The sequence below is a fragment of the Rosa chinensis genome, chromosome 4 (genome assembly GCF_002994745.2).
Source record: "Rosa chinensis cultivar Old Blush chromosome 4, RchiOBHm-V2, whole genome shotgun sequence".
NCBI classification, from domain to species: Eukaryota; Viridiplantae; Streptophyta; class Magnoliopsida; order Rosales; family Rosaceae; genus Rosa; species Rosa chinensis.
The window spans coordinates 55,353,603-55,363,487 of NC_037091.1; the positions used below are offsets into that span (position 1 = coordinate 55,353,603).

General features: G+C 39.6%; 2 protein-coding genes across 2 annotated transcripts; both read right to left on the minus strand.

The window, feature by feature from the left end:
- Positions 1 to 674: 674 nt before the first annotated feature.
- On the minus strand, positions 675 to 7,890 carry LOC112199589 (UDP-glucose iridoid glucosyltransferase). Its single transcript, XM_024340582.2, has 2 exons — positions 7,310 to 7,890; positions 675 to 1,056 (listed from the first exon to the last, which is right to left on the minus strand). Exons 1-2 carry the CDS (start codon positions 7,788 to 7,790, stop codon positions 701 to 703), a joined length of 837 nt encoding a protein of 278 aa, XP_024196350.2. The 5' UTR covers positions 7,791 to 7,890; the 3' UTR covers positions 675 to 700.
- LOC112196379 (UDP-glycosyltransferase 76E2-like) lies at positions 4,433 to 7,031 on the minus strand. Its single transcript, XM_040517829.1, has one exon. The coding sequence runs from the start codon at positions 7,029 to 7,031 to the stop codon at positions 6,198 to 6,200; it is 834 nt and encodes a 277-aa protein (XP_040373763.1). The 3' UTR covers positions 4,433 to 6,197.
- Positions 7,891 to 9,885: the final 1,995 nt, after the last annotated feature.

Below are 9,885 nucleotides of genomic sequence, written 5' to 3' on the forward strand. Positions count from 1 at the left end.
CGTGAATTTGATAATTAACCAGATGCAGCAATCGACTTAAGTAACTTACTTTGATAAGTTACATGACCAGTTACATGGTCAGTTACTTGACCCGTAAAGCAAAAACCTTTTTTTTTTTTTTTTTTTTTTTTTTTGTATTTGTTTTGCAAAACCCTAAAACGATTTTGATATATGTGAGCCTATGCTCTGATACCAATTGTTAAAAACCATATACATGCTCACAATATATGCACACAATCATAAAAGGGATTAAGGCTTACCTTCAGCAATCACTGGCATGGATTCCATCTTATGCTACAAACACGAACACTGAATATGGCCTTCTGTTACTTACCAACTTGCTTCTCAATGGACAGAACAATATGCAAAACGTCGGTAGTAATCAGGGACCAATTCATCTGTATATATAGGAGACTTAACCCTCAAGAAGCTTCCCATTAAAGCTATCCATATCGGTTTAGGTTTCCTAGTTAGATTCTTAATGTAACACTTCATTGTAATCTTTCTTGCAGACTAAGAATAGGATTACTTACCTTAATGAATAGATACACTGCTTCATTAAGTTACAAGTATTGATTTACTATTTGTATCCATGTTAAACTAGGATTGATATTAAGCTAATCATCAATTACTTTATGATGATATGTGTTATGTCCATATTTGATCTTACAGGCTGTCCCCTCCAATTGCTCAAATACTCTCAAATTGATTCCTTTGCTGCATCTGCAGTACGTCTAAACTTTGCTTTATCCTTGGGATCTTCCTGTACTGATTCCCGCAGTGTCTTCACAACTTCTTTTGCAGTCTTCAAATATGCCTTCGGCAACACTCTTCCAGACTTCGTTTTCGTATTGGTTTCGAGCAGCGACTGGATAGCACCTAAAACTCCATCCTTCTCCTCTTCACCATTTGACTTGTCATCTGCCAAAACAGGCAATGGCACTAACGCATAGTCAGTGGCTAGAACCGCAAGGATAGAAGCACCCGCATATACTACAAGTCGGCGAGTTGATGAAGCTCCTTGAGAAGGTAATCCACACTTGGAGTGCATTTGATCTGTTACAGGAGAGAAGCATATCAAGTTAATAATGTAGCTGGATTTGGGGTAATAATTTGATCTTTACGAAGACTATTATAGCTTCTACACAACTTTCCCATGAAATTTTTTGATCTAGCATAAATGACACTGCACACAAGGGCGTAGCCAATATAGGGCGAGAAGGGTCAGATGACCCCTCTCAACTTTTGAAAATTGTTCCTGATTGGCTTAAATTTAAGCATCTTTGATATAACACTAAACTTGATTGGCTGAGATTTTAGATTTTAGTTGACCTTTTGTGAGAAGATAGGCTCATTGGTCTAATTGAACTTTGGGCCCACTTTCTTATGATTAGCTTCACATATTTTAATACATTTATTCTCCGAACAAAGAAGATCAAGACTAACTTACCTTATTCAAAAAAAAAAAAAACAAAAAAAAAAACTTTCACACTAGACCGAGTACAATAGCACATTAGACTATTCTTTTTCTTATATTTTTGCTAGGCATCTCAAAAAATTTTGGGATAAATCAATTCAATGTAATATATTCATCTTTTAAATTGAAGCTATTTTGGTGGACAATTGTAACTAAATGAAGTATTAATTATCCGATAATTCTTTAACATATAAGGTAATTTGGCTATTAAAATTTTGACACTCCTCAATATAATTTCTAGCTACGCCACTGACTGCACATTCTGTTTCTGTATTACTATAGAAATGAAAATCTATACCCATTAGTACTTTGGTGCTTACACTCTTTATTAGGTCTCATTCTATTCTTCCCTGTCCTGGAAATGACAAGAGGGAAGAGCTCTGGAGCAAGATAAACAGACGCAGCCATTCTTGTTCAATTAATCTAAACCCACTTGAGTAGCTTCCCACCCATTTGCACAATATTTCACCTTCATCACACAAACAGAAGCATAGTAATAAGTTTAGAATCCGATACTCTATACAACTTGTAAATTAAAACCGACTAAACAAGCATAACCCAGAAGGAAGTACACTAAACAAGCAACACCCACTATTTTACTTGGAGATTATTTTTGAATTGCTCACCATTTAAACGATATATTGAAACAAATAAAACGTTGGAAAACTAGTGGCGTAACCTCGACTCTTTTGAGTAGCACAAGTCTATTTCTCAACAAATCAAACACAATCACAGTAGCTATTTCTCAACAAACTCAAAACCAATCACAATAGCTATTTCTCAACAAATCAAACACATTTTCTCAACAAACGCAAAACCAATCACAGTAGCTATTTCTCAACAAATCAAACACACCACAAAATCCATATCCCTTAAACTGACCAAATCATATCCAAATCTAAAAAATACCAAATACAGAAAAGAGACTAAGGAGATGACGAGGTTCGGCGGGGACTGATATCAGGCGTCGCCGGTGGAATCACTCCGGCGCTGTTAATGGTTTTGGGTGAGAAGAGACTCATCAGAGTGGAGAACCAGAGACTTTGGTTGCATCAAAGTGGAGAGTCTACAGTGGGTTTGAGGCTTTCTACTTCGACCCGCGATTGTTTTTGGGAAGAGATGAATCTGGGCCGTTGCTTTTCATTTAAAGCAATGAACGGCTGTGCTTGACCCATCCGCAACTTAACTATATCAAGGACGTCATCTTTGGAACCTTGCTGTGTATGTGTGTGTATATATATGTTGAACATAGCAGCCGTAAGGGATATATAGAAGTGGAGAGAAACATTGAAAGCTATTCATCCTTGAATACTCATAGAGCTTTCCTCTTCTTGTGACTTAGCTACTCCATAGTTGAAGCTTCTTAAGCTTAGTTGTTGGTGTTGCTATGTATTGTATATAAGAAGTATTCTTCTTTTTCTTCTCTATTTGAATCAAGAAGAGAGTCAATAGGTTTGGGTGTATTGGGGATTTTGGTAGTGAGAGTCATAAACTCTAGTTGTATATATGTTTCCTCAAATTGATCATAGTGGAATATCTTGCTGGCTCCGAAAGTGGATGTAGCTCAATCACACCGATTGAGTGAACCACTATAAATCTTGGTGTTCTTTGTGGTTTGTTTATTGGTTGCTTTCTTTTAACTTTGCTTGTTACTCTTGAATTCATATCAATACATTGTTTGTTACGCTTCCGCACAGCAGAAACTCCACTAAAGTTGAATATAGGACTCTTGCAAACACTGCTGCTGAAATCTCTTGGATGACACATTTTTTGTGACTTTTTAAACTTCCAGCTTCTGCTCTGCTTAAATTTGATAATTTGACTGCATTGGCTCTTTGTTCTAATCCAGTCTTTCATTCCAGAATCAAGCATCTTGATAATGATTTCCATTTTATAAGAAAACGTGTGCAGAAACAAGACTCGCGTGGTCATTATGTTCCCACAACTTAGCTGATTGCATGTGTGTCTACTACTAATTAAGGGTCTTCACAGTCCTACATTCGAAGAGCATCGTTCGGGGAGGTGTTGAGGAGTCAATTCCTTGACTCTTGGTCAAGATGTTGACTCGAACAGACTGATGATGATCTGGCACTCCTAAACTAGCTAAATCCATGATATAATAATAGTTTGTTAGAGATTGTTAAGAGCTTCAGATTTTGCAGTATGCGTTTTCCTTGGCTCTCTAAAGTTCTCTCTAGCGTTTCTTCTTCGTCTTCCTCTACATCTTGATTTTTCTGTGTTCAACCAACCATGTCATCAACTACTACTCCGAACTCGGCTGCTGTCACGGCGGCTTCTCCTGCCGGCGCCTCTTCACTTGCTTCCTCTCCCGCCGCCGGCGCTCCTCCCGCCGCTGCCACCTCACCCCTCACTCTTCCCGCCGGTGCCGCTCCTCCCGCCGGCGCAACTCCTCCCTCCGCTGCCACCTCACCCCTCACTCTTTCAGCCGGCGCCGCTGCCACCTCACATTTGGCTCCTCTCGCCGGTGCCGTTTCATCTAACCCTAACCCTACTCTCACCGGACTGAACCTCCTTCGACGGAACTGCGTTTCCTACCTCCGCCCAATTGGCATCCGCATGGCGCTTGGCATGTACCAATTTTTGAGTGAGTATCCCCTGGCGTCTGCCATTGTTGTAGCCTTGTTCCTCCATCACTTCCTCGGTTCGCCTTCATCATTCCAAGTGCTTCTGCTTGCTTTCTCGATTTTCTTGGTGACATTGATGAGGGCCCTTCTATATCTAACCCTGCATCTTATCTTCCACCATGGGCTCTGATTGTGACGGCTATTCTATAAAGGTTGATTCTTGATTCTCTAAATCTTTATATGATGTATAAGGAATTAATCTATAAATTGTTTCATTGGATTTACGTAGAATCATTGATTGATATATTAAAGGAGTAACTGTTTCCTACTGAATACTTGGCTTAAAGATTTGTTTACATGTTGCAGGGGCTCACATTTTGCTATCTGGCTGATTCGGAATTGGAGCATGCTTTGATGTAATTGTTGATGGCTTTATTTTTGAGTAAGATCTATTAGTTTACGATACAATGCTGCAATTTTTTGTCTCTTACAAAGAGCATGTGTAAAGCTTCATTGAATGTTTTTTTGAGAGAAAGGAATAGAATGTTTAATCTCCTCCCTTTTATGCTTTACTGGTGTGCATTCATTGTGTGTGTACATTTAGGATTTATTTTAGGAATTGTGAAGTTGAGAACAAAAGAAAGGAATGCTAGAACAAAATATGTGTGTTTATACATTTACAGTCATTTGGGACTAAAATCTTAAGCCCCAAGTTTGACCTGGTGGATGTTTTGTGTTTGTTTTGCATTGGACAAGGGTTGTTTCAAAGCTGTCAAACATTGGTGCAAGTTCAAAGTGCAAAAAGTTACATTTACACGAATTTCTGATGAACCAGAAGCTACTTTGTCTAAAAATATCTTTTCATTTACTTCCTGAACTCTAAATCCTGTGAAAAGTTTGATTTAGAGTTGTATGTTTCCCATGTCTTGTGTTCTTTCTGTTGTTAGATTTTCCCAAGCTTCCTAAGCACACAAAAGAAAAGTATTGAACTTTGTTAACTAGAGTTAAAAATAGGAAGAAAAAAAAAATTCTAAAAAGAAGAAGAAGTGAGGGCTTCTATAGTTACAGAAACTTATGTTTCTTGGATATGTAAGATTGTTAATGCAGCCACATAGAATCTAAAAGAAAATAGAGAAAGAAAATACAGCTTCGGCTCTCCCAAAAGTTGCTTCTGTTTATGTATGTATTATAATTTTACTATAGAGGGTACTCTGTGTCTAACCAAGTTGTGGTTCATTCATGCCATGTGCAATTCTTGTCTCCACAGCCATTTGGAAACCTTCTGAAATGGTGTGGATTCTGTCCGAATACCCACAAGAAAGGGTGCTAGATGTCGGTGAGATCCCATGCCATTTAGCTAGGTCTAGATCTGAATTGTTCATGGAATAGATTCTGGATGTTTAAGTAGATGGCTGGAGTTGTGTGATTGTTTGTCAAGTCATGAAATGCAGCTCTAATCCTCTTTGGATAAGCTTCTGGAGGTGGCCAAATCTGTTTTCACAGGGCCAATAGGGAACAATGCAAACTCCGTATTCCTACTGGATCTGTGTTAACGTCAATTGCTCGAGGCAATCCATGGTGTTCTAAATAATGGCTGAAGATGACCTTGGATAAGGATTTTCGCTTTGAAATGTTGTATGTCCTCTTAAGATAAGATTAGGAAACCATGGTGTTCTATAAAAATTAGGATTATTTCATCTCCAGAGTGTCTTATGTTGATACTTGATACAGTACATCCTTTAAGATAAGATTAGGAAACCTTTTGGGATTTGGCTTTGGGAAGGAAATTCTGCAGGAGAGAGCCAAATGCTGATTATTAATGCAAGAAAATTGGCTTTGGTTGGTCTTAGTTTGGAGAGACCTAGCCGATAAGTATCATCTTTGCTTCATTAAGTAACTGAATTTTCTTTGGCTACGTTTTGATAGGTAACAGCCAGATTTATACAAGTTTTAGGATGAGCAAGATAAATGCTTTTATCAGTAAAGAAATGTTGAAAATTTTAAAATCCATTAGCATAGAACTGACTTGGGGACCGCAAAGAAAAGTTTGCTTACACCCAGATGCTAGAAGCCTCATCTATCAATATGTGCAGATAGGACATAGCTAATTGTGAAGACACTGCTGTTGTTGCAGCTTAGAATGCCATAATGAATTCAACAAGTTCACTCTTTCTTTTGTAGTTAGATCCACCCTTGCTCATAGAAACTTGTATTTTCTCTTTCATATCCTTGGCCCTCGCCCTTATTTCTTCCCCATCACTATTTACCATGAGTTTCCTAACAGCTCTCTCTATCTCTCCTCTCTCAAACTCATCCTCCAATTCTAAACCTAGTCTCCATACTTTGCTAACATACCTCGCATGCACCTTCTGATCACTAAAACATGGTTTGCAAATCATCGGAACCCCTTCAGATATGCTTTCAAGAGTTGAATTCCAGCCACAATGGGTCCAAAACGCGCCCACAGCACCATGAGCCAAAACTTCCCTTTGGGGTGCCCATTTCACTATGAAACCTCTTTCTCCAATAGCTTCTCTAAACTCTTGAGGCAATAGCTCAATCCAATCTGAGCCGGTAATGGAGCCAGGTCTGATCACCCACAAAAAAGGTTGCTTGCTGTTGGCTAATCCCCAAGCCATTTCCGCCAGTTCTTTCTCACCAATGGATGCTATACTCCCCAAACTGACATAGATAACTGACTTGTGAGATTGCTTGTCAAGCCACTCAATGCAGCTTGTGTCCTCTTCAAGTAAACTACTAGAGGCCGCTGTTGTGATTTTGAGAAGAGGGCCTATGCAGAAGATCGGTACTTGGCAATGTTTTTGGATCCGTGCTAGTGATGATTGGTCAAGGCAGTCTATGGTTTTACAAATGATGGCCGAAGATCTTCCAACATCATGTGACTTAACTACTAGTTTTAAGAAGTTTTCTAACGTGTCCCAGGGTGATTCAAAATCGTGGTGTAACATGTATTCCCCCCCCCCCCCCCCCCCGTTCCGGTCATGGAATAGATGAAATAAATCACAAAATAGATTTTTGTTCAAGAATGAAATCTTATTGGAACTGAGATGGGCAGATCCTTGAATCTGAGGGGATGAAGTTGGGGCACCGGCTCCTATGACATAGACTCTGTGACAAGGAAAGTAAAATATATATATATAAACTCTGCCACTAAGCTTAAGCATCTTCTGCGTATATTTTCTAGCAATTATGAAACTAATACTTGGAACCCATGTATGACACATACCTGGGAAGGGAATGTGGCCTTTTGAATGAAGTTCTACGACAGTAGATCGACCATGAAAGTTGGCTGCACTGGTAGTACGGAGGATGATGCTTGGAATATTCAGATAATTAGCAGCAGCTTCAGAGAAGTACATGAATTCATCGTAGATGCAGGTGATCTTCTCCGGTTCTTGTTTCATTACTTGAGTAGTCAAACATTGTTCGAAACTCGCTTTGCAATTGGCATTGAGAGCCAATAGAATAGCTATTATATTCCCGGATGAGACTAGAGGAACAGTTAGGCAGTCTTGAATCGGAATGAATGTGAACTCAGGGTGGTTGGAAGGGCTTGGAGAGTTGAAATGGGTGTGAATGATGGTAATGGAAAATCCCTTTGAGTGAAGAAACGTACCCAACTGAAGCATTGGGTTTATGTGTTCTTGGCATGGAGTTGGAACTAGGACCACTCTCTGACCTCTCGGGGTTCTCTTTTGCATCTCCATCTCTCACTCTTTTTCTTCTTTCTCAGATAAACACACAGATGGCTTAATGCAATACTGTTTGGGATTCTGTGGTGCTTGTTAAAGCAGTGCACTTCCATATATACACGTAAGGATTAGTTTTAAATTTCTAGTTAACTTGGCTGCTTGTAGTTGTAGTTATCTGTGTACATCAGTTCATTTGAATCAAACTAATAAATTGAATCTTGAATTAGGAGATTTCAAGTCTAAGTTTGGGTTTTTGTCCATTTATCCCATTTCTAGAGATTTTTTTTCCACTTACCTCATTAAGTTTTTTTAATTCCCCCTTACCCAAAACACTCTAAGGAAGTCTTCCCTAATACCCCATATAAAGTTTTGGGGCCGTGACCATTTACCCAATTTTAACCTAAAAATTGCTCACTTGCTCCACTAAGAGTTTTTTGACCTCATTTACCCAATCTAACTTCTACTGACATAATTACCCTCATTTTAATCTCTCTCTCTCCCCCCTCACCGATTTCTCTCTCTCTCTCTCTCTCTCCCCCCCAGCCGGACGGCCAGATGCTGAGCCACGACTCCTTCAGCACCATCTTCTCTGAGATCGGTGCCGGCAAGCATGTCCCAGGCGTAATCTTCGCCGACCTCGAGCCCACCGTCAAAGCCCATCGTTCCAGTCGCTGCTGCTAGTGCTGGAAGCTCCCGGAGGCGCTGGTCCTGATGTGGGAATTCGGGTCAGATAGGAACGTCAGCGTCCACCCCCGACTTGTAAGAATTCTTCCTCACCTCGGTTCTTGTGCTCGGCCGCAGAGACATTGCACCTCTCTTTGCATATCCCAGGCGCTGCAGGTCCTCGTTCGTCTGGGCCGAGCGACGGCGCTGCTGGTGTCGCCGGAGGAGTGACATGGATTACTCCGGTTGCTGCGTTTTTTTTTTTTTTTTTTAAGTATTGTTGTTCAGTTCTTTTTTTTTTTTTGCAAGGAATAGCATTTTTTTTTTTTTTGAATGTCTATTGGATTGGAGGCCAATGATCTACTATATGTTCAACAATGTAAGTAATCTGACATTGCAATATAACTGTGGGGTTTGTTTGATGGTCTACTGGGGGGCAGTAGACACATTATTGGCCCCCAGTAGACTTTGATACGAGGGACAGGGATCACTATAGTGTGATGTTTTGATAAGTTACATGTTGTTTTCTGTGTATTAAAGTCAAATTATCTATGAATTCTACAAAAAGGTGCATTTTTGGTGGTCTATTGGGAGGCAGTAGAGACATTGGACTTTGTATTGGGGGGCAATAATATGATTATAAATTGATCAATTGTGCCTGTAGTGTATTCATTTTGGTTTTGGGAGTTCATACAATTCACTGGACGGCAATAATATGATTTTTGGGAGGCAATAATATGATTACTGGGGGGCAATAATATGGTTACTAGATATTATTAGGGACCGGTCGCCGGATTCCGGTCACGGTCGTCGGATTCCGGTCACCGGAGGCCGGCAAGGTGGAGGATGACTTCTCCCTCCAAGTGAAAAAGAAGGAGAGGGCAAAAAAGTCTCAAAAAAAAAAAAAAAAAGAATTAATTGGATAAAGGGGAAATAATCCCTTAGAGTGTTTTGGGTAAATGGGGTTAAAAACAGTTGGTGGAGTAAGTATGCAATTTTTAACCTAAAATCAGGTAAATGATCATTTCCCCTAAAGTTTTTTTGTTTTTGTTTTTTTTTAATACCATTTTACCCTCACCCATGTGTTACTTAAAGAGAGAGAGATAGACCATAGGACACTTCGCTGAAGCCCGGTCACCGGTCGTTGGATTTCGGTCACCAATCGGCGGATTCCGGTCACCGGTCAATAGACGTCTATTGCTCCTAATAGACGTTTATTACCGCCCAATAGACACCTATTGCCTTCTAATAGAGGGGTAATAAACTTCTATTGCCCCCTAATAGGCTGAGGGTACATTTGTCATTTGCGTCAAAATTGAGTTAGTAGGAATAAAAATCTTTTGTTGGGGTAAGTAGGATAACTTTAGCTAATTTTAGTGCTTTTGGTCAAAAACCCTTTAAGTTTTACAAAATAATGGATAACAAAATTTTCATATATAATTTAACC

Bases quoted from the DNA above. Each gene is read 5' to 3' on its own strand.
- LOC112196379 (XM_040517829.1), bottom strand. From the start codon at position 7,031: ATGTTACACCACGATTTTGAATCACCCTGGGACACGTTAGAAAACTTC.
- LOC112199589 (XM_024340582.2), bottom strand. From the start codon at position 7,790: ATGGAGATGCAAAAGAGAACCCCGAGAGGTCAGAGAGTGGTCCTAGTT. The intron at 1,057-7,309 runs GTATGTGTCATA...CTCCTGTAACAG, and splicing joins AGGCCACATTCCCTTCCCAG to ATCAAATGCACTCCAAGTGT.